At 40.5% G+C, this 25164-nt stretch overlaps 1 protein-coding gene and 1 long non-coding RNA gene across 4 annotated transcripts in view; one reads left to right on the top strand and one right to left on the bottom strand.

Annotated features, from left to right (window-relative positions):
- The window catches only part of PLA2G15 (phospholipase A2 group XV), a 28901-nt gene extending 14153 nt beyond the window's left edge, over window positions 1–14748 (top strand). The window contains exons 4-6 of the mRNA XM_048870565.2: window positions 685–783; window positions 2216–2440; window positions 10460–14748. Coding sequence (XP_048726522.2) covers window positions 685–783; window positions 2216–2440; window positions 10460–10971 — 836 coding nt within the window. The 3' untranslated portion in view covers window positions 10972–14748. The remainder of the gene's footprint in view (window positions 1–684; window positions 784–2215; window positions 2441–10459) is intronic.
- LOC142068651 (uncharacterized) overlaps window positions 11538–25164 on the bottom strand; it is a 160976-nt gene continuing 147349 nt past the window's right edge. For all 3 annotated transcript variants that reach the window (XR_012664550.1, XR_012664548.1, XR_012664549.1), the window contains one exon: window positions 11538–11703. This is a non-coding gene — a long non-coding RNA (uncharacterized LOC142068651). The remainder of the gene's footprint in view (window positions 11704–25164) is intronic.

Here is a 25164-nt window from a genome sequence, read left to right as displayed (position 1 = left end):
TAACTGTACTTATCCTCTTTACTAGAGACTGCTCAGGTTAAATAAAATGCAGTTTATCTTATCACTTGTGATAACTAGTCTGCAAATACTCTGTCCATTGTTTGCTATCAAAGCAATTGTGTTCAGCCAATTCAAGTGGATTAAAATTCCTAATCTTTTGATGGAAATAAAAATAGCTTCACAGTAGTTCCTATCCTAGAGCAAATCACAAGCGTCTGTATCTAGGAGAAAATGTATTTAAAGGGCCCACACTAGTCTGTACAAATGTTATCTTCCTACAGTTCATTGGTGGTAATCTCACTGTAAAAACTCTAGTGTACATGAGCTCTTAGAATTGAGAATAGTTTATCATCTGCACATTGGTAAGCCACCATATTGATGATTAAGTTCAGCATGTACAAAAGGAAGGTAGATGAAAAAAAGTTGTTGTAGGGTTTGTCTCACAACAGTTCAGAGAATTTTTCAGAAGAATAAAACCCCTTTGTATCTTTGGTACATATCTAACATCCTTCACTTTTCCTAACGCAGCCAGCTGTTTAAACTGTGTCTTGGACTACAGTAATAACCTTATTTGTATGGAGGCAGAGTAATCTAACTGGAGTTTAACTTCAGTTTCACTATTGATGGACGCCCAAGAAGGCTGTTGTGATGCTGATCTCTTCGTTCTTCTTTTTCTGTCCACAGGCACTTACTTTTACACACTGGTGCAAAGTCTGGTAGACTGGGGCTACCAGCGGGATAAAGATATAAGAGGAGCTCCCTATGACTGGCGGAAGGCACCAAGTAAATGAAACTTCATTACCTGAATTAGTCATTTTATTGACTTCCTAGGCAGCAAATTTGGCTGAATTTATTACCCTTTTCTTCATGAGATCCCTTTTACAACCCTAATCCTGATTAGAGTGACTGTTAGGGTCCTAACTCTGGGAAAACTCCACAGGAATTTTGATAAAACTACCCAAGACTTGGAACAAAGCCCCAAAAATAATAATATTGGAAAGTTCTAAAGCACCTCACTGAAATTAACTTGGTCATCTATTAGGAAGGCATAATCCCCAGAACCATAATGTTGCTTCAAAGTCTAACTCTGTTACTTAATTGCTTTGTCTGGAGAAATCAGCTCCTCCATGTGTAGTGTAATTAAAATTCAAGGCTAAGGGGTAATGTTCAAAGCTGTATTCTGCATTTACACATTCCTTTAGCTGTGTAAGAAGGTCAGACACCCTGTACTCTTTATCACACTGTAGTCTTTCTTTACTATCTCCTGTCTATAGTTTGCGATAAAAAATACACTCTTCATATTACATGTGAAGACATAATGAGAAAGCAGCACATTCATGCATGTAACATTTTAGAATCCCAGGCTGTTGCCCTGCCCTGAAGAGTTTAATCCTAAAAGATCTAGAACTGAGACATGGTCTTATTTTGAAATCCAGGGTGGTACTTGATGAAAATCAGCGACCCTGATTGTTTGGTAACAGACTGGTCTGCAGCTGGCCTAAAAAAACCTGATAGATGATAGAGAGATGCATTTTATTAGGTTTTCTTCAGTTTGATGAATATTTAGTTACATGTTAGACAGGAATGGTATTGTCTCAGAAGGCACTAACACAATCTCTAAATTAGCAGTGACTAGTCTTGTTAAATCTTATTAAATCCATTGACAAAATAAAACAAGTTGGCAACTGCTGCATATAGAATTTTAAAAAGGTCAAAAATACAGCTGGACTGAAAAGCCATGGTTTTTACTTAGTGAGCAAAAATGGGAATTTTCGTAAGGCTTCTACCTTACTGTCTTTTAAGTTAAGAATAAAAGTGATCTTCCAAGGAGCTTCAGGTGGGATTTTCAGAAGTGCTCACTGCTGGCGTAATTCTACTCTCATTAAAGTCAGTGTGAGTTTTACCATTGACTTCAGTGGGAGAAGTTAGACCAATGTAGAGCACTTTTTTGAAAATCCTGCCCTTTGATAAATACATACTACTGAGAGAGAAGTGGTATAAATAGTCTTCTGAGCTTCTACATTTTTAGAAACTATTCTAAACACATGAAAAGTGAGGAAAATTTGGCTTCCAGCAATGTCCTGTTTGAATTAATGGTATGAACCTGCTCTCTTTACTTCCAGCATCAAAAACTAAGCTTTTAGAACACTGTATATTGAAAGGTGGCATTTGCAAGCAACCTCTTTACTTAACTATACTATCTTGATGTTTCTAGATGAGAATGGAGACTATTTTGTGGCTCTTCGAAAGATGATTGAGTTGATGTATGAACAAAATGGAGGTCCTGTGGTCTTAATTGCCCACAGTATGGGTAATATGTACACTCTCTATTTCCTCAACCATCAGACTCAGGATTGGAAAGACAAGTACATAAAGGACTATGTGTCACTGGGTGCTCCATGGGGAGGAGTGGCTAAAACCTTTCATGTGCTGGCTTCAGGTAGGTAACCTGCTTAAATACTTGAATTTAAATGGAAGCTACCACAGGATGTTTAAGGGTTACTGTTAACCATAGCATTAGTGGTCAGAGTTTGAGATGCTATAAACGTTCAATTAAAAAACAGCTTTCAGCCCATAAGCTATAATTGCACCAGTTTCAGGCACGATTTCCAAATTCCATTCCCCTCCTATATAGAATATGGTTGAGTTTTCATATCCCTGCATCGAGATGTCCTATTTCCTCCTTTTTGGGATGATGGAATCGGGGGGCAGAAGGGTCTGTTGGCCCCACAGTGGGAATATTGTGCAGGCTCTGCCCATGTGTAAACTCTTGCATGCCTTGGGAGGGGGAGGGGTAGAGCAGACACTGGGACCGAGAGGGGCTGGAATGGGCCTAGGAGCCGGTAGGAGGAATGGCTGGGACCTTAATGAGGAGAGATTAATAAGACTGGGACTTTTCAGCTTGGAAAAGAGACAGCTAAGGGGAGATATGATTGAGGTCTATAAAATCATGACTGGTGTAGAGAAAGTACATAAGGAATTGTTGTTTCATGCTTCTCATAACACAAGAACTAGGGGTCACCAAATGAAATTAATAGGCAGCAGGTTTAAAACAAATAAAAGGAAGTATTTCTTCACACAACACACAGTCAACCTGTGGAATTCCTTGCCAGAGGATGATGTGAAGGCCAAGACCATAACAGGGTTCAAAAAAGAACTAGATAAATTCATGGAGGATAGCTCCATCAATGGCTATTAGCCAGGATGGGCAGGAATGGTGTACCTAGCCTCTGTTTGCCAGAAGCTGGGAATGAGCAATAGGGCATGGATCACTTGATGATTACCTGTTCTGTTCATTCCCTCTGGGGCACCTGGTACTGGCCGCTGTCAGTAGACAGGATATTGGGCTAGATGGACCTTTGGTCTGACCCAGAAGGGCTGTTCTTATGTTCCTATGTTCTTACTGGCCTGGAGATGGCCCCCTCAGTCTCAGTACTTTTTCCTCCCTCTGTCCTCTGCTGCTTCTTGCTTATTTTGTCTGTCCCCCTTGGCAGCTGTATGGCTGCCTAACCCAGCATGGTAGAGTGTCCAGCACATTCCATTCCTTGCTGTTATCCTTCAAACTCCCATTACTCTCAATTTTATATAGCAAAACTGACTTGGAAGCTTCTGAATGTTCTTTTCTAAGTATCATGTCAGTTGGCTTGTGCATGGACTCTCAGGGATAACCGCAGACTTGGCAGTTCTTGAGGTATGTGGAATCCTGAGTGACGGCAGAAGCATGACCACCTGCAACAGCGTGAGCAAGGCGCACACACCTTAACATTTTAAAGTGGTTTTTAAGAAAATGAATCTCTCAAAATGTTTGGCATTATATATTGGTAGTAATGAGAGGTAATATTTGGTAGCTGAAGTGAATATCAAAGAAGACTTAAATTTATTTATCTTCATTTTGTTTAATACAGACACTGTTCTTTCACTAGCCTTCAAGTAATTGCTCCCAATTAAAAAGAACATACAGTACACAGTGTACCTTCTCGTAATTTCAGTGTCATATGGTCATGCCTTAACATCACCTGTAGCAGAGGGGTGAATTAATTTTTGCATATTGCTGCTTAACTGTTAAGACATTTGGCTTCCTCTTTAGCTCACTGCTAACTTACAGGTTTGTTTGCAGTTTTTGTTCTTGAAACACTTTTACCTGAAAATTAGGATGCATCCAAATGCAGGACATATACCAAAGTGCTTACCAGGCGTGGGTGCTTCAGAAAAACATTTCATGTGCTTAAATAAGGCACTTGGTTTTGAGATGGGAATGTACAACTCAAAGCCACTAATTAGACATGCTGAAAATGCATATATCCTTATTGGGTGCTTACAGTTGTTTGTTTTTGTCAACATAGCATTGCAAAATTGATTCCTCTCCCCCAAATGGCATCCTATGGCTTGCAGGCTTCTGCAGAAACTACTGACTTTCATATGGTGTACTCTAAATATCCAGAGCAGGAGGCTTTACTGGATAACTAATTTTGCATGGTGTATCAGGTGATACAGGATGTGAGCAGAATTAAACAGCACCACGTAGGATCTCCCCATACTTAGTGTTTTGCTTCTTACCTGTTACTGCGTGAGCAATATTTATTGTATGTAGCATCTCTCCTCACAAAGTGGCTGTTTGTACATATGCATACAGAAGAATCACTTCAATTTCTACTGAAATACAGCCACCACTGGGACAGAATGTAGTCACTGTAACAGCGTACAGCAGCAGGAAACAGTATCAACAGGAAGTGAAGGGGAAAGTTAGGTGGGCAGAGTGTAACCGGCAATGTTGGAATTAATCTGTGTGTGAGGCTTTAGCGGCAGGTGTGCCATTTGAGGCACAATTGAACTTTTTACGTCATATGAAAAGATAAAGCAAGGGAAAAGTGTTTAAGCACAAGTCTATTAATTGCTTTCAAATGAGCTACAAGGAACAGCTTCAATGTTAAAGTCAAGATAGAAAACATTTTCTTCAGCAAAGTGACAGGAGTATCTTCAGGACCTTGTGGTGTCCCCTCTACTCTCTTCCAGTTTCCTTTCTTAATCAGATTCAGGTGGTGGTTATGTTGACTGTTAGGTGCAATTATATGGAAATGCTGGGAAGCTTAATTAGGGCACCAGAGGTATTGTGCTACAGCCCTCCTTACTGGACCAGAGAATCAATAGTGCCATCTAGTGAGTTTAAAAATACAGCATATTTTTTGCAACGTAAAAACACTTAAAATATCTATTTTTTTTCCTTTTGGTTGATTCACATTCTTCCTGCACGCTTCGGGTGCTATTTCAAGGCATTGTATAGCTGTTGACTTGGTATATGTACTGCATTTTGTAGGATGGTGTATTTTTTAAATTTTTTTTGTACAGCGAGGGTGGTATTTTTTTATGTAGGTGTTCAGAAAATGCACTTGTTCATGTATAGGAGCATCGTGTTTACTTTCTTCTGGTTTACTAATACTCTTTACTCCTGGGGGAATTCTGCAACGAAGATTCTGGGCACACTATTTTCAAATTCTGCAAATTTTATTTTTCAAAATAACACAATATAATCATACCAGTTTCAATTATTTTTGATCATTTATTTCAAAGTACCTGTCAGTAAGCATGCCCCTAACAATACAGGCAACAAAAAAGATTCAGGAAATGTTTTTTGACAAATAGATTCCTTACTAGGCGTATTAATACAGAGCTCTGAGTAATTTATTTAGACTACAATACAGAACTGTATTTCCTGCACCCCTCAGAAGCAGTGCAAAGGCTTGTGGGGTGTCAGGGGTAACAGAGGAGCTTAGGGAGAGGGAAGTAGTTGCTGGGAAGGAGCCTGCGTGTGAACTTGGAGGGTTGTTGGGTGTGGGTGGGAAAACTACGGAACAGGTTTTGTGGAGCGGGAGGAGGAGGGATTGTTAGGGAGCTTCCCCCATGCAGACCCTGACTGACCCCTAGCCCCCACTGTCAGGCGCATCTGCCCCTGTCCCCATGTGTCCCTGAACCCCCTGCCCACATGGCCCTGCACTGCGCCCCCCATGTGTCTCTGTGCTTCCACTCAGCCACCCCATCCCAATTTGGCCCTGCACATCCCTCTCCCATCTTTGGCCCTGCGCCTCCACTCCCATTCAGCCCCTGCCCCAGTCTGTCCACCACCACTAGTCCTTGTGAGCCCCTGTCTGACCCCAGAGCAGCCCCACGCTGTCTGTCTCCCCATAGCACCGGTCTCCTGACTTGGCCCAACAGTTGCTGTGAAGAAGTCAGGGTCTTTCTCTTCCCTCACTGGCCAGGCGCTGCTGCTCTGTTCTGTTGCCACAGCACCCTTTGGCAAAAGGTGGAATTGCAGCAACTTTCCGGCAGAAGCTTTTTTCTGTGGAAAACAATTAAAAATATGCACATCTCATTAATTTTGTATGCACAGTGGCACAGAATTCCCCCAGGAGTAACTCTTCTCAGCAAATAAGGAACAATATAGAGTCTATAATAATATTTCATAGTTAACAACTTCCATCCAGAAGAATGTCAGGTAATTATGTGAGAATTGCTAGTATGCCATTAAAATACAGCCAAAACTTGCCTGGTTCGCAGCTAGCCAATAGTAAAACATCATTAGAGTTTCTAAAAATTATAGATTTTCTAAGACAACATAGTACACTCAAGATGAAATAACTCTATTTTGGACCTCCTATTGATGGACAAAGATGAATTAATCATTGGCCTGGAAGATGGTGGTTGCCCAAGGACCAGTGATTGTGATCTGATTACATTCAGTATGCACAAACAGAGGACAGGTGTTTTGGTGCTTCCCAAAGTTGAGGAAAATTATGAACAGGAGGAATTAGGAGGAAAATTTTAGACAGAAAAATGTGAATGAAAGTTTTGAGCGCTTTAAGAAGAGTTTATTAAATGGCTAAAAAGCCACAATTCCACAATCCATGAAGAAGATAACTTTGGCTAAAGGCCCAGCCTGGTTCAGCAGCAAAGTGAAGGGAGCAATTATAAATAAATAACAAATATATAACAGGGGAGGAGAGGCAGAAAATAAATAGCAATCAGTATAAATACAATGGCTAGCCTGCTGGTATGCTGAGATAGCTGCTTATCATGCTGACCAGTACTGTTTCCTTGTTACTCCCCTCACCCATATGTTATCTCTTGTCTTGTATCTTTCTGATCTGTTTGTACAGCATATAGCACTGGGAGGTCCTGGTCTAGGACTAGGGCTTCTAGGTGCTATGGTAATGCAAATAATAAATCAGAACTTATAAGGTGCAGAAAATTGAAATGTTTAACAGTGAGATTGACTAACCATTGGAACAAACAACCAAAGAAGTGCAGAAGCTAAAGACATCAGCAAAGAATTCATGGCTGGCAGTACTAAGGATAATAAAGCATACTAGAAACAAAAGGAATCCTAGTAATGGTATAGGTGTGTTATAGGTGAAGATGGTAAAACTGGTAGTGATGCAAAAAAAGGCAGGAGTGTTATTAGACATTTTGTTCTGTATTGAGGGGGGGGAAGCAAAATCATCTTCCTCATTAGATATGGACTGGAAGTACTTTATTTACTCATTACTGGCTAATGAGGGTGTTAAACAACATCTGTTAGAAACATTTTTAAATTGGTAGGTCCATGTAACTGGGACAAGTGAGAGTTAGCTGAGGAGACTCCGGCAGTTGATGTTACATTTTAACAGCATGGAATAGTGGGGCAATACTGGGGAAATTCCAGAAGACTGGAAGAGTGTTAATGTTCTGGAAGTATTCAAAAAGGGCAAACTGGATGTTCTGAAGAAGTGGGTATTCACCCACAAAAGCTTATGCTCCAATACATCTTAGTCTATAAGGTGCCACAGGACTCTTTGCCGCTTTTACAGGTCCAGACTAACACAGCTACCCCTCTCATACTTGGATTTCCTGAGTAACTATAGGATGGTTAGCCTGACATTAATCCTAGGCAAAATAAAGGAAACGCTGATATGGGATTCAATTAGTAAAGAATTAAAGGACAGGAATATAATGAATGCCAGTCAATATGGTTTTACAGAATATAGGACTTGTCAAACCAGATTTCATTCTTTAAGATTACAAATTTGGCTGATAAAAGTAACTGCATAGATGTAAAAACAATGAGAAGTCCTTGTGGCACCTTAGAGACTAACAGATTTATTTGGGCATAAACTTTTGTGGGCTAAAACCCACTTCATCAGTTCCAAGTGGGTTCTAGCCCACGAAAGCTTATGCCCAAATAAATCTGTTAGTCTCTAAGGTGCCACAAGGATGCCTTGTTTTTGCTGATACAGACTAACATGGCTACCACTCTGAAACCTACATAGATGTAACATACTTTAACTTAATACTGCACAACCTTCTGATTAAAAACTTGGCTCTATACAAATAGCAGTAAAACACATGTTAAATGGATTAAGAATGACATCTCAAAAAGTAGCTGTCAGTGAGAATCGTGATTGGATGGGGTTGTTTCTAGTGGCGTTCCACAGGGATAGGTACAAAGTCTAATGTTACTAAACATTTTCAGTTGTGGATGACTCACAGATTGGTAGAATAGTACATAATAATGAAAACAGGGCAGTCAGAGCAATCAGAATCACTTTGTAACCTGGGCCCATTCAAACAAAACATGTATTAATACAGCCAAATTCAAGTTATACATCTAGGAAAAAAGAACAGTCTGTACCTTCAGAATGGAGGACCGTAACCACAAAAGCACAGTGACTCCAAAAAGAATTTAGGAGTTGTAGTGGACGAGCAACACAGCATGTGGTCCTAGAGCAATGCAGCGGCAAAAAAGAGCTAATATGCTCCTTGGGTATCTAAAGAGCAGAGTAAAGAGCGGAGTAGGGAGGAGCTATTGCCTCTGAATACAGCAATGTTGAGACTGGTATTCTAATGCTGCATACAGTTCTGGTGTCCACATTTTAAAGTGGATGTTGAAAAAAGCCATAAGTGATTGAGGACTGGAGAAAATGTCTTACAGTGAGAAATTTGGAGCTCAATCTGTTAGCTTAGCAAAAAAAGAGGACTGAGGTGAATTGATTAGTGTATAAGTATGTTCACAGGCAGAAAATACAAGGTCCTAAATGGCTCTTTAATCTAGTTGAGAAGGCATAACAGGAACCAATGGCCAAGAAGCTGAAGCCAGACAAGTGCAAATTAGGTGCACCTTTTTAATAGCGAGGATGATTAACTATTGGAACAAACTACCAAGGAAAGTAGTGGATTCTTCTTGGCATCTTCAAGACTGGATGCCTTTCTGACAGTTATGCTTCAGTCAAACACAAATTTTTGGGCTTAATACAGGCGTATCTGGGTGAAATGTAATGGCCTATAATAATACTCAGGAGGTCAGATTTGATGATCTAAAGGTCCCTTCTGGCCTTAAACTCTATCAATCTGTGGCCTTTTCTGTGCCAGCAGAACTTCACTTCTTGGAGATGACTGTAAGGGAAAAGTAACTTCTCTACCTGAAAATACAGGGGAATTTTTATAATCACAGACAGGCTTGTGAAGAGTCATGGGGTCTTTAGTAATAGGTGATCCAAAATGTTTTGTGTGCAAAAGACTGCACTCAAGCAGCAGATTAGTTGCTAGTATTGTGCAGGAATGCTGGTTCTGGACTGATTGTAGGAGAGAGTGTCACTTGCTGTACCATCAGTGCATTTTCCTTGGTCTACCACTAAATAATGAGCTGGCCTGATCCTGTTTAATTTGACAGGATCCAAGCCAAAGTAGTATATTCCAATCCAGCAGGTGGACATTAAAGTTAGGATCCATGCTTTGTGTCCTGAGCAAAGAAAACACTACTTTCACATTGATTATGTGGTTTCCTTGTGCCTCCGTTGAGGAACATTAGTGTGGTACAGATGAAAGGAGGGTAGTATCGGTTATTTGTAGGATTGTTCTGTTTTGTTTTACAAAGATAACACATGAACCAGTAACTACTGCGGATCCTGCCTCCTCCTCCACGCTCACAAAAGCCATGTGGCAACCTGTGTGGCAACTGTAGCTATCATAAATGAAATTGCCCCAGACAGCTTCAATATGACAACTATAAAATTGCTTGTTACTGAACTGTGAAAACCTGGGTGTTCACCTTGTTCTGCAGTCTCATGAAATCTCTTGAATGCACAAATGTACAGAGGGTAACACCAGCCTGTTCTCCCAACAAAACCATTAAGGGAAGAGTGTCTCTGTGAATCACTGAAAAATCTGCATCTGGAATTCCTTTAGAAAAAGAATTTTAAGACAGCTTTACAGATGGCCAGGATGATTGCCTAATGATTGATGATGTGAAGAACTTTTGGGCCCAAAGCTCCCAAATGAGCCCAAGTAGAAAATATTTTCTTCTTAAAGGAATATCTCAGAAGGGTAGCCTCAGGAAAATGCCATTCTGGGTTGTCTTTAGCAATGTTTCTTGATATTTCAGTGTACAATAAATAAAACTTCTGATCAGTAACAGAAATCTGTTTTGTAGGTGACAACAACAGGATACCTGTCATCAGTTCTCTTAAGATCCGAGACCAGCAGAGATCTGCAGTTTCAACCAATTGGATGCTACCCTACAATTACACATGGCCTCCAGAGAAGATCTTTGTAAGCACACCCACAGTTAACTACACTCTCCGGGATTACCAAAAGTTCTACAAGGACATCAACTTTGAGGATGGCTGGCTCATGAGACAAGACACTGAGCCCTTGGTCTACCAGATGATACCACCTGGTGTGCGTTTGCACTGTCTTTTTGGCACTGGTGTAGAAACACCTGACTCATTCTACTATGAGGCCTTTCCTGATAAAGAGCCCAAGATCTATTACAGTGATGGTGATGGTACAGTGAACTTGGAGAGTGCCTTACAATGTCAAAAGTGGGTGGACATGCAAAAGCAGGAGGTGATATTGTTTGAGCTGTCAGGAAATGAGCATATTGAGATGCTGTCTAATGCTACAACTATTTCCTATGTGAAAAAACTTCTTTTTGGTTTGTGACACCCTATGTGGACTGTTTTTTTTTTTTTTCCTCCATCACCTGTGATGCCTTCCCTTAAGTGAGGGGAAAATGCCTTTTGATCCTTTGGTTTTAAAACACTTGGGTTATTTATTTGGTCTCTTTTCAGGCCGTGTTTGGAAAGCTGTTTGGTGTCCTTAATGATCACTTGTCTCTTGGATTAGTATTCGTAATGCATCATAGTGTTTCACGTTCTAAAGGCGTGGTCATGTGCATTCTGGTGCTGCTAGACGAATGTCCAGTGTGCATACAGAAGTTCACTTGAACATTTTTCACACCTTTTGTGCAATATGTGCAGCCTATGCTGTTTCTTGTGAGCTTTGGAGAGTTGCGGGGAGAAAGAATTGCTTGCTGGTTACTCTCCGTTCTGTACTAAAGCAAGGGAGAGGTTGTCAAGAATTTTTTTGAGTACAGTAACTTTCCCAAAGGGTCACAAAAGTTCTGAATCATTGTCCTTAAATAAGCTAGTAAATATGAAGGTCCAAGCAGGTGGTCTAAATAGACATGGAGTTAAGATATTGCAGGACTTTGGTCATATCCAACTTACCTCTTTCTGTACTGCTGCTGGAGAAGAGGGAAAGTGCATTAATTACTTGAAGTTCCTTATTTGATGTCTTGGAAAAATTGAAGAGAATCCAGTTGTCCTTTAGTAACTTGAGGACTTAGCATCAAGAGTCTAAGGCTGCTGGCTTCATTCTTTAGATTTTTCCCCCCTAATTTAAAAAAAAAAAAGGTTACTAGCTGTCACTCCTCATACAATGGCTATGGCTACATGGTGTGTACATTGAAATCCACAGGAATTTGGTATCAGCAAATTTTGTGTGAGGTGCTGCCTTCACATGTCAAAGTGACGACAAGTTATCTCCATTAGTTCAAATGGTAGGTAGATAGATCTCAAAAAACCCAAACCCCCTCCTACCCAAAACAAATAAAAATTAAAGTTCCCACAATGGGGAAAAAACCCTTTGTATGTATCTTGCTTTCAGCCAAGTACACTTCTGCTGTGATCCAGTTTCCAGCTAACTGACCATCTTTCCTATTGGATCAAAATTATGTTTAGTGGAAAAAGCTTAGAGAGTATTTATAGAGTAAAATACCTTTCTTGTAGGGGTACTGAGCTCTTAATTTGGGTTGAGAAACAAACATTTAAAAGGGGCACTATGTATTAGGCCCCAGAAAACTGCATAGCACACAACTCTCCAAGAAACTATACTACAGTAGCTTAACCATGTTAGACCACTTGTCACTGCATTTTTCAGAAAACTGCTATGAACACTTCCAGGGTGCAGGGTTCTTCAGAAAAAGTTACCTTAAGAGTTATGTTCATCAGAAATCCTACAGGATTAAGAATCTATTGATTTCTAATGTTAGGAGATTACCTGTTACACAACAGCAAAGTTTAATCAATCCTGTAGTGCATAGAGGTTGTTTGGTGCCATTGAAATATTTGATTAGGATGTGTTGATCTGACAGCGCTCTCATGAGTGTTTGCCACTGCAGAATGTAAACACTCTGGCACAGGGTAGATCTAGAGTTCTCAAGATTCTAATATATTTTGTATTAGCTAATCATTTCTAGAAATCCTGACTGGGATCATTGGTAGGTTAAATATCTCCCTGTACAGAAGAGAGAATAAGACTAACTCCCCCTCTCTGAGGGAGGACAAGTATTCCCCAGTAGAATGGAAGGTCTGTCACTTGGAATCAGCTACCTAAGATCTAGTGCTCTGCAACTATATGGCCCAAACAGATTTTCCTGCCTCATCTGTGTGTGCTAGTCCACTGCCAGATCTGAGCTGCCCACGGGCTATCTGTAACACATTGTTGATTGCTTAAATCTTAGAGAATAGAAGGATGAAATCCTTTTTAGTCAGATTGGGGTTTTTTTGGTAGGCTTTTGTAGATTGGTGCACCAAGAACCACAGTTCTACTCTAAGGCTCTTCATATAGTCTAACTCCATTGTGAACAAACTACTGTAAGACTGGTCTGCAGTAGATACAACTATGCAAAGTAACTGATTCAAAAGTCCAGCTTTTTCAAGTCTATTATCCTTACCCAGGTAGAATGCATGCTTGCTAACTAGCACCAGGATGGGAGGAACTGGAATCTGTATTGGCTCCAAGCAAAGACTGAATATTGGTAGGGCTGTAGAAGGGACTCAGGCTCTACCTGTTCTGGAGGATTTTTTTAGAACTGGTTTACATTGGAAGCTTTCCAGCTCTCTGTGTGCTTAATCTGGAAATGCTTAAAAATCTACAGCAAAAGGGTTTTTTTGGCTTTGCTACTCTGTGCACTTGAAGCAGAAAAATTAATGCTTCCAAAAGAGCTGCACTAGATTACTCTGTTCTGATCTAGCATTTGACATTTACTGTATTTTTTCCCTTTGGGAAATGCTTCCAGCTGATTGCATCTCATACTTTTACCTTCGTGCCAATGACCCTTTAGTCCACACTCACTTAGCTTTCCATTAATAGATGGACCCTACAGTCGCTTCTTGTGCTGAATAAGTCTGCTCTGCTGCTTTTACTTACACTGGTAAAGAGAGGTTGACAGCCCTCTTAAACTTTGTAGGCTTGCTGTGATTTGTCAGCATAAATCCTTGTTTCTTTCCTGCGCAGAATTGCACATCTTGTGTTAAAGTGTGAATGCTGAGGACTCAGTAGTTAAAGTATCCACACATCTAATGATTACCTTTGGTTGGGGATGCTTTGTAAAACAGATCACAAGTCTGATTTCTCATTTTCCATCAAATCCTCCTGAGGCCTGCTCTTTTGTCTACCGTGCAATCCCAGGATAGAGATGTCCTCAGTATGAAATAAATGGAGTACCGAAAATACACGGCTAAACATCCCAAAAGGTGGAAGTAGTTAAATTGTGCATTTCCCTTTTCTACTAGAAGTCTGTTTTTTTTATTGCGTGACCCTCTGCTTTAGAGGGCAAACCCAAGTCTATTTAGAATCATTTTAGTAGGGTTGTTTGCAGTGTTTTTATAGCTATGTTGGTCCCAGGATATTAGACAAGATGAGTGACGTGTAATATCTCTTATTGGACCAACTTCCGTTAGTGAAAGACAAGTTTTCAAGCTTACACAGAGCTCTTCTTCAGGTTGGTGGTAAGACTGCTAAAGTATGCAGTCGTAAGTATTCTACATTCTTGTGGAGAAACTAGTCTGAGGAAATAATTATTGCTGGGGAAAGAGGAAAATAAAGTGAAGTACCTCAGGTGCTTTGCTTCACTGGTTTGAAATGTGTAATTTGCTGAAATTCCTTCTGAGTTATGCTAATTACTTATCATTTGTGAATGTCTGTTTTTCTCCTAATCTTCATTTTCAGGATATTTTCAGAAACCAAAAGTAGTAGAGGACCAAAATGTATTTCTTATTTCTAACAAAATGTAAAGAGAGAGAATTCTGGAGGGACTTCAGCTGTTAGTGTAGTGCTGCTGCAATGGCACTATGTGATTCTGCTCAGAACAGAAGATTTTAATATCCAGCAATAAATGCAAAAGAATTGTAGGCCAAAGGAAGGAATGTTTGGCATTAAGATATTTCTTGAAGCAAGGTATGTTCAAGACCCTCTTAAATTCAAGGAATGTTTGGCAGTTACTTTGCTGCTCTAAAAGTAACAGTATTTTGTATGAAATATGATCTGGTGAGACCCAGCATTTTATATATTTTCCTCTTGTACGACTGAGTTATAGATTTCTGCATATTTTATTGTCAGACTTTGATAACATAATAAACTTTATCTAATATTGAATGCGTTTTGTCCTGGATAACACACAACTACAGATGCTGCTCTCTCTCTCAAATATGCTACAAGTCATGAATTTATTCATGCTTATTGCTGCTTAAAAGGCAGCATTTTAACCAAATTATGAGCTGAACCAGAAAGCAGCATAGCTTCCTTCCAGTGTAGAGCAACCCCTTTCTTTAGAAGGGAAACAGAAAATACAAAAAAAAACCCTAGGAGTCCTTGTGGCACTGTAGAGACTAACCAATTTATTTGGGCATAAGCTTTTGTGGGCTAAAACCCACTTCATCAGATGGGTTTTAGCCCACAAAAGCTTATGCCCAAATAAATTAGTTAGTCTCTGCGGTGCCACAAGGATTCCTCGTTGTTTCTGCTGATACAGACTAACACAGCTACCACTCTGAAACCTGAAAATACAAACACTGTCATCATTCTGCACTAAAGTAAATGCTCAGTTCAAACCAGTCAGCACAAATTGCCACAGTTTTGAGACTCAATATGAGCAGAAGCCTTCATCCATAGTTTCCAACCTGTTCCTCCTAGGCCTCTTGTGTGGGTAGCTTTTCTTCAAATATGTTGACTTGTTTAAAGTCCTGTTAGACCAGTGGTGACTGGTGACCCAAAAATGGTGGGGGTGCAATTGTTCGAGACATCCCTCTACCTGCTGCCCTTCTACCTTCATGTAGTTTGACAAGATTGTCATGGTAGGGATTGGGGAAGAGGCTGCAGGAGTGGTTTTATTGGGCAGATCAGGGAGGTATTTAGAAAGGAGAGGAGAGCTTTTTCCTTCCTTTTTAAGAAATCAAAGAAGGGCAGGCTGGAGAACGGTATTTACCTCTGTATCCCCTTTACTGTTTTCTAGTCGTTTCAGTTTATCTCATGGCTTGTTCCTAAATGACCAGGTTTTTAATGTCCTGTATTTTAATTCTAACTTATAGTTGTTCTGTTCTCTTTTTATAGGGCTCTGATTTCCTTTTATTCATTCCTCATACTGTCATTTGTTTTTTCCTAACTTTTTTCTCCAAGTTACACCTGCTTTCTATCAGCTCAACTTCAGCTATTCACCCTCACTTTTCCTTTGTCTGTCTTGGTACTTCCATTTAGTTGTTCTCTGCCTGATGGAGCAAATTTCTTGACAGCATAAATGACTACTTTTTGGAGCAGCTAGTCCTGGAACCTACAAGAGGAGAGATGATTCTTGATTTAGTCCTAAATAGAGCACAGGATTTGGTCCAATAGGTGAATATAGCTAAACTTAACATCCCTGGGTGGGGGGGAGACATCAAAGAAGCCTACCATAGTAGCATTTAACTTCAGAAAGTGGAACTATACAAAAATGACAAAGCTAGTTAAATGGAAATTAAAAGGTACAGTCCCAAAAGTGAAAGCTGCATGGAAACTTAAAAAACCAGAATAGAGACTCAGATTAAATGTATACCCCCAAATTAAAAAAACATAGTAAGAGGGCCAAAAAAGTACCACCATGGCTAAACAACAAAGTAAAATAAGTGGTTAGAGGCATCCTTTAAAAACTGGAAGGCAAATCCTACTAAGAAAAATAGAAAGGAGCATAAATTCTGGCAAGTCAAGTGTAAAAGTATATTTAGGCAGGCCAAGAAAGAATTTGAAGAGCAACTTGCAAAAGATTCAAAAACCAACAGCAAAAACTTCAAGTACATCAGAAGCAAGAAGCCTGCTAAATAACGTGGAGCCACTGGATGATCGAAATGCTAAAGGAGCACTCAAGGAAGATAGGGCCATTGTGGAGAAGGTAAATGAATTATTTCCATCAGTCTTCACTGCAGAGGATGTGAGGGAGGTTTCCCACTCCTGAGCCATTCTTTTTTAGGTTTCAGAGTAGCAGCCGTGTTAGTCTGTATTCGCAAAAAGAAAAGGAGTACTTGTGGCACCTTAGAGACTAACAAATTTATTTGAGCATAAGCTTTCGTGAGCGATGAAGTGAGCTGTAGCTCACGAAAGCTTATGCTCAAATAAATTTGTTAGTCTCTAAGGTGCCACAAGTACTCCTATTCTTTTTTTAGGTAACACATCTGAGGAACTGTCCCAGATTGAGATGTCATTAGAGGAGGTTTTTGAACAAACTGATAAATAATAAACCTGATAAATCAGAGTAATAAGTCACCAGGACCAGATGATATTCACTCCAGAGTTCTGAAGGAACTCAAATAGAAAATTGCAGAACCACTAACTGTGGTATATAACCTATCATTTAAATCAGTTTGTGTCAGGTGACCAGAGGATAGCTAATATGACTCCAAATTTTAAAAAAGGCTCCAGAGATGATCCAAGCAATTACAGGCTGGTAAACCTAACTTCAGTAGCAGGCAAATTGGTTGAAACTATAGTAAAGAACAGAATTATCAGACACATAGGGGACCATGATTTGTTGGAAGAGTCTGCAGAGCTTTTGTAAAGGGAAATCATGCCTCACCAATCTATTAGAATTCTTTGAGCGGGGAGCGGGTCAACAAATGTGGACAAAGGAGATCCAGGTGCTATAGCGTCAAAAGGTTCCTGAAAATCTAATTACAAAGTCCCTCACTGAAGGCTCTTAAGCAAAGTAAGCAGTCATGGGTTACGAGGGAAGGCTCTCTCATGGTTCAGTAACTGCTTAAAAGATAGAAAATAAAGGGCGGGAATAAATGGTCAGTTATCAGAATGGAGAGAGGTAAATAGTGGTGTCCCCGAGGGGTTTGTACTGGACCAATGTTGTTCAACATATTAATAAATGATCTGGAAAAAAGGGGTAAACAGTGAAGTGGCAAAATTTGCAAATTATACAAAATAATTCAAGACAATTAAGTCCAAAGCAGCCTGCGAAGACTTACAAAGGGATCTCACAAAGTTGGGTGACTGGGCAATAAAATGTCAGATGAAATTCAATGTTGATGAATGCAAAATTATGCACATCGGAAAACATAATCCCAAATATACATATGAAATAATGGGGTCTAAATTAGCTGTTATCACTAAAGAAAGAGATTTTGGAGTCATTGTGGATAGTTCTCTCAAGACATCTGTTCAGTATGCAGCAGCAGCAGTCAAAAAAACTAACAATCTTAGGAACTATTAGGAAAGGGATAGATAGTATGACAGAAAATAGTATCATGTCTCTATATACATCCACAGTATGCTTACATCTTGAATACTGCATGCAGATCTGGTCACCCCATCTCAAAAAGAATTGGAAAGGATAAAGAGAAGGGCAACAAATTATTAGGGGTATGAAACAGCTTCTATATGAGGAGAAATTAAAAAGACGGGGACTTTTCAGCTTGGAAAAGAGATGACTAAGAGGGATATGATAGTGGTCTATAAAATCTTGTCTGGTGTGGAGAAAGTGCATAAGGGGCATGTTTACTCCTCACATAACACAGGAACCCAGAGTCAGTCAGCCAATGGAATTAATAGGCAGCAGGTTTAAAACAAAATGAAGTACTTTGTTATAGAATGCACATTTCACCTGTGGAACTTATTGGCAGAAGATGTTGGGAAGGCCAAAACTATAACGGGGTCAAAAAAGAACTAGATAAGGTCATGGAGGATAGGTCCATCAATGGCTATGAGCCAGGATGTGCAAGGATGCAAAAGTATGCTCTGAAGTGTCCCTAGCCTTTGTTTGCCAGAAGCTGGGAATGGGCTACAAGGGATGAATTGATTACCTGTTCTGTTCATTCCCTCTGAAGCACCTGGCATTGGCCACTATCGGAAGACAGGATACTGGACCATTGGTGTGACCCAGTATGGCTTTCTTAAGGTAAGACAGGAGTTTCAGAGAGAAGACATGGGGTTAAAGCTACTTCATCTTGATTTTCTTTTTCCCTGCTCCCCCTCGCCCCTTTAATGCAACACTCTTGTAAATTGTGCAGGGCCCCATGCTACTCTCCAGGGAACCATTTTGAAGCCTGAAATGTGCCAAGCATTTGGGACATTTCTAGACTGTGAATAAAGTCCCCTAGTGGCAGCCAGTTGTACTGCACCTCGTTTAGTGATGGGATCTCAAGCCCCACAGGTATTTCGTTAGCAAGTCCTTGCAGTTTATTCTGTCTTCTGCCAAGTAGTTCAACTAATTTAACTTAAACCTCCAAGTATTAGTATAATAGCCCCTTGTATGCAAGACTGGTATAAACACATCCCTGTGGTGTTTCAGATCTAGAGTCTGGTTATGTTGTAGGGCTAGAAGCTGGCTTCTTTGCCCAAAGCAAATTCAAAACAAGGGCCAGCAAATGAAAGAACTTCAGGACACAAAAGCACAGTTTGCTCCAAATCTTTTACTAACCTCGTGTTTCAAAATATGCAGCATCCATCTTTATCTGAACTTGACCATACAGACCTGTCACATAAGCACAACTAACTTGCAGTTCCCAACGTTCCATCCAGGTCAGTCATGCTTATTAAGCTTTATAGAGCTGATCTCTCCTTTCATAAAGTATAAGAGAACAAACTGGAGTGCTCAAACTGTGATAGTTAGTTAAGCCATTGGTACCTTCCAAAAACTTTATCTGATGCCAAACATTTAAATGATACATATCTATACACTTCAGGACAAAAACTTCTCCTGCCAAGCAGAAAAGATCTCATGGGGGGAAGGGACGTGAGGATGGAGATTCCAAATGGAAGTGGTGCTTTTAATTCTAGAACAAGAATAAATTAAGCAACTATGCTTTAACTACTTTTCATTAGCTTCAGTATAGCAAATGCCCTTTTTGATGCTATTCCAAGAGCATATACCATAAAAGGAACACTAAAATTACCTCTGACTGTAAGCTTTGGCAGGACTGTTTGTTTGGGCTGTAGTAGTTTTTAGTCACTGGGATCTCCTCTTTTGCTGTGACAGGAAGGCTGTAAGGTCACAGTTGTGATAGAAACACACCATTCTGTCGGCACCAGGGGGCTACTACGCCTGAATTGATCTTTAATGGCTCCCAGTGGAGCAGATTACTGTCAGACCAATGAAAAAGGTCCACAGTAATTATCTTGCATACACTGCAGTTTATTCGAGAAGGAATTACACAAGCAGTAAAGGGTTACATTTAAGCATATAACTCCTAGATTAGACATTAAAGAACTATATATTAAGAGCTATACATTCCTTTTAGCAAGTCTCTCTTTCACAAACATACATAAACAGGACCTGTGCTAGCCTCACACAGTTCCTGCTTGGCAAACAGAGAAGGTGGTTACCAATTCTGTCGATGACTTCCCTCCAGGTCTGGTCTCCTCAGCCCTCTGGTCTGTCTCGGATTTCCCTTGAGGTGAGGTCTTGGCTGCCTGGAAACCCTTCTGGTCACAGTCCTATTCAAGCCCATGGAACGGAGTTTTGGCTACTCTGTCTAGCAACTTCTTCAAGAGTCAGTTAAGGAATCCTCACTCCAGTAATTTACTTTGCTTGATTCTTATACTCTTTTTCCTCAGAGGAGTCTCATGTCTCAAAAGCATGCCCAGTGGGCATGTCGTTACTAATTTTAGCTGATTAGTATTTTGGAAGGTGCTGAGGTGGTACTGAACAAAAACCACTCCACATTTATTCACTCTGGCTTTCTGCGTGATGTCCTTGCTGTAGGGTCACTATAACCAGGTCGATCTGTGCTCCATGCTGGAATTTTATGCATGTGATATTTACTTTTGCATGGGTCCATATTTGCCGGCCAACAGGTTCAATACTGATCGCACGGCAGGCTTTGCCAATCTTTTATCAAATCTGCTTCTGCTTAGAGGGGCCCTGTTCCCAGGATCCTCTGCAGTTCTTCAGCCATGTTTAAGTCATGTCAAGTTATGCTCACACCATTTGGCACGGCCACACCAATTTCGGACCATCCCAACACATTCCACAGTGACAAGCATCCTAATCCAGTTTCCCTGCACCAACCTGTAAAAAATTTCTTCCTAGTGACCAAATTCTTGTTCACTTTCTTAGCAGCCAGATACCTCTGGCATCAAGGGGTCCTCATCTTCCCTTATCTCAATGACTGACTGGCTGCTGGCAGTGTGATCCGGACATGAGCCCCGAGCATCAACTTCCATGCTGCTTCTAGTCCTCTCCTCCCTGGGGGTGAGTGTGTGGCACTCTGTACCCCAAAGCAGCGCCCTGAAACCTACATATTCACCACTGTCATATAATTATATCATATCATCCATTCAAGTTGATGCAAAGAAGAATAGCAACAGACCTCCTACACTGAGACATTACAGCAGCACCTGCCAGTTCTATGGGATGGACCAGTATTCCAGCAAGCTAGTGCCCACTGTATTCTCTTCCCCTGGAGTTCTGTAAGTATTCACAGACACACCTCTGTAGCTTCTTTATCACTGAGTATATGGTGCATTCTGGGAAAATGTAGGCTAGGATTAGTCTTTCCCATTGCCCTGAGGTGTATCAGCACATCTCTTGTAGGCTGGGCAAAAAGATTACCCAATTGTCCATCATCACTCCTAGTTATTTCCACTTTTCATTCAGGCTTGACCAACTCACTGTATGCCTGCATCTAGTTTGAACCTTGAGGATGCTGTAATGAGCCAGCTCAGTGTCTGGGCCATATTGGATGGGTGTAATACTATTTCTGTGCACTATTATGAGGGTTCATGTAGTATGGTTATTGCCAAGATTTGTTTTTGTATAGTAGAACCTGCTTTTAATATAGTATTTTTCTGCATCTAAAACTCCTCTATATGTGGAATTCCACTCTAATAGCTGATGGCCTTTACTGGTGTAAGGGCCTCTACTTCGCTTCCCGTAGGAAATGGCCTACCAGGAAGTGCTGCCACTCTCTGTATGTACAGCAGTTAGCAGCAGCGTCTCTCCTTTTCAGAAACAGTGAGAGACTTTTTTCTCTTTTCACTCTGCAGTTTCAAGGGGCTAAGGCAGCTGTTCTTCTCTGCAACCACGAGGACTAGGAACTTAGTTGCTTTATTAAATGAAAAATGAGATTCTCAAATAACCACAAGGATTAGTCACTGATCAGTGAATGAACCTACACATCTACTTTGTGTGGGGAAGGTTGGGTTTGGAAGCTTAACTCATAATCCACACTTTACTTTTTGTTGCATTTTTCTTGCTGTTTTAAGATTGTGTGTGTTAAGGACTCTTCTCAACTCTGGTTAGGTGGTTTGTTTTGTTTTGAGAAACCCTAATACAATCCTAAATTAAGGGTCTTTTGTGAAACTTTCAAGGTAAAGGGTAAGTTATTTTGTCATTTCAAAACTTCAGGCTCTCAAAATGGCTCAAGAATCCAACCAAAAATCTAGCCACTAGAGGGAGAGTACTTCCAACACATGGTACAGTCCAAGCGCAGCAGAGCTTTGCCTGACACTACAGCAAACCATTAGCAGCAAGTGGAGGGAGGAGTTGTAACAAGATCATAATTCAAATTATTTAAATATGAACATGTAGTTCTTGTTTGTTTAATAAAGAATGTCCAGACTGCAGAGGAAAGTGACATAAGGAGAAAGTGTTTTGAAACATCAAAGATCTAGGTAATTCTAGAATGCCTGTTGTTGTGCTACAGAAATTCCTTTCCTATCTCATTGCTTCCCAGTTGAGAGCAAAGCACCTGATATAACTTTCAAATTGTCTTTTGCTGAGAAATACCTTGAAATGGTTTGGAGCCATCTACCCCAAGGTCACAAGTTCAAGTGAGCCAAATTCAATAGAAACTAAAAGTAATTAGCATGTAGTTGCTTCTGCTAAATTAACTGGTGATGTCAGTCCAGTTCCTCATGGACAGGTGTCTATATTGTTAATTCTTTGCATACACCTGGTTGTCTGCTCAGGCATCCATTTCTTGTGTTTAAAGGACATCACCTGTAGCTGTCAGTAGCATTAAAGATGCATATTCTTCATAGGTCAGCACAGTACATGTACCTGTTGACCATACCTTCCATATGCCCTGTGGTTAAGCAAGTCTTGTATTTGAGCAGCTGCAATTGACTGAAGTTCAATTCCAATAGTCAACAGTGAACCAGTGGCTGCATACATACAGACACTGTTACCAGTTACAGAAATAGGGGATAGAATTCAGAACTACAGCTGTGCAAAACTTTGGTGGTTTTTGGCACTCAGAGTTCAGATGTTGTGTTGATGCTGCAGTTTTTTGCTAGGGCTTTGAAGGTTTTTTTTTTTTTTTTTTAGATTTTCATTGTCACCTGCAAAGTCTTGTTTTGTTGTGGGATTGAATGAAGCGGAGTCTAAATTCATCAAAATCCTACCAGAAATCAAGCAGAAAAAGGAACCATGGAGGAACTCTGGATGTTCTCAAATGAACTCCTAGAATATATTGAAAGTGAGGGGGATTTGCTTATCATCTGGCCCAAACCCTTTGCATGAACCTGGGATTCCCCTGGGTTCAGGTTTCACTGTCAATGTTTTGCAATAAGTTACCCAGGATCCAGTAATGTAGGATTGTCATTTGTACTAAAGGAGCAGCAGAGGGTAATGGTATATAACTGTACATAGTAACTACAGAATTACTTAAAAATAAAACCCCTCCCTACAACTGGAACCAAATGGCACCCTTGCTAGTAGTCTCAGCACAGAGGTCAAGGATTATATAGACATGCAGACCCTGCTAATTTAAAGTCCACAGAATGGTTTCTTTTGACCTATCATGCTTTGTCTGCCTATCCAACGTATATTTATTTTACTTCCCAAATGACAAAATGAGGTAAATGCATAGAGACATATTCCTCCCCCCCCCCCCTCTAAAGTGACACAAGCACAGACAAGGCCTGATCTGAAATGACAAATGATATGTTTCTAAATCTGTTTCCTTACACCTTACCTCATCACTGAATTTTCAGTCGACAGTCCTCTCCTAAACCATTACCCAGAATTTCTTGGTCAGATTTGTAACCACTGACTCACTCACTAACACTTCTTGGCTGGCTTAATTACTGACCAAATAAAAAACTTCCTTGTTCTTTGCTTTGTCCTACTCATGTGCCCCTGCAGAGCCAGCTCCTAACGAGATCCCTCAAGCAAGGAATCAGAAGGGTGGGTGTAGTGCAGTGTCAGCAGCAAAGGATCTTGAAAGAACGGACAGAGCTCTGAGTAGCTGCACACTGGCAGACAGGACCAGCAGGGTACAATCATGAGGTCTTTTCCTTTGATGGGACTTGTGGTCGAAGGAGTCTCAGTTTGGTTGGAGTAGTTGGAGAATCATAAAAATGTAGGGCTGGAAGGGACCTCAAGAGGTCATCTAGTCCACCCCCTGCACTCATGCAGGACCAAATAGACATAGGCCATCCCTGACAGGTGTTTGTCTAACCTGTTCTTAAAAACCTCCAGTAATGGGGATTCCACAGTCTCCCTTGGTAACCTATGCCGGAGCTTAACTATCCTTATACAGTAGTTAGGAACTTTTTCCTGATACCTAACCTAAATCTCCTGTGCTGAAGATTAAACCCATTACTTCTTGGCCTGCCTTCAGTGGACACAGAAAAAATTAATCACTGTCTTCTTTGTAACAGCTCTTCACACGTTCAGTGCCTGATACTAGGTATTCCCTCAGTCTTCTTTTCTCAAGACTAAACATGCCCAGTTTTTTAACTTTTCTCCATAGGTCAGGATTTTTAACTTTTATCACTTCTGGGATCGTGTGACTGAGGGACACATTATTAACTTTCCTCAGTGCAGGACACTGGGAATAAGTGCATACTCTTTGGTGTTCTGTGTGTTAATTCACACACCCTGCCAACAGCAAGGCATATCTGAGCCTCTGCTTTTTCGCCTGATTTCTAGAAACGCTTTCGGCTCCTCAAAGGTGGTCTCTCTTTTTTCCCCCTCTTTTTAAACATTAACTGAGAACAATCTTTGTCCACTGCTATAAAAATCCCATGAGTGGATATGCTGAAGGAACCAAGGTCAGCTTATAACACATAGGCCAAATTCTATCCTCACTTATACTGGTGTAAATCTGGAATAACTCCAGTGAAGTAAGCGGCCCTGTTCTGGATTACACTGGTGTGACAGAGTATACAATTTGGCCTGCAAGGCAAAAATAAATAGAGTGTTCCCCTCGAGAGGTTGTGGTTCCATAGCCCTTGACATGAAAGGAAGATGTTCCACCTTCTCTTAATTCTCCTGCAGGCAGATAAGAATAATTTAACTGTTCGTATCTGCACATTACAATAGCTATGTGCTTCCCTCAGAATAGATGGAACAGGCTCTGCATTCACCACTGTTTATACCCACTGATATTCTCGCCCCTATATCTCACATGAGGTAACTGCAATTCCATCTAGGAAGTTCCACTCCACCTCACACCATTTTAATCTGTTTTTTAAATTAAGATTATTCTTGTTTGACTTTCAGGAGACAATCTTTCCTCCTGCATGGTCAACGTTGGTCATGGACTATTTGTCTATTTAGACTCAGTATATCCAATTATTCCCTGGATCACCCTG

The sequence above is a fragment of the Caretta caretta genome, chromosome 12 (genome assembly GCF_965140235.1).
Source record: "Caretta caretta isolate rCarCar2 chromosome 12, rCarCar1.hap1, whole genome shotgun sequence".
NCBI classification, from domain to species: Eukaryota; Metazoa; Chordata; order Testudines; family Cheloniidae; genus Caretta; species Caretta caretta.
The sequence above is the reverse complement of the archived record's forward strand: the minus strand, read 5'-3'. Positions and strand labels throughout refer to the sequence as shown.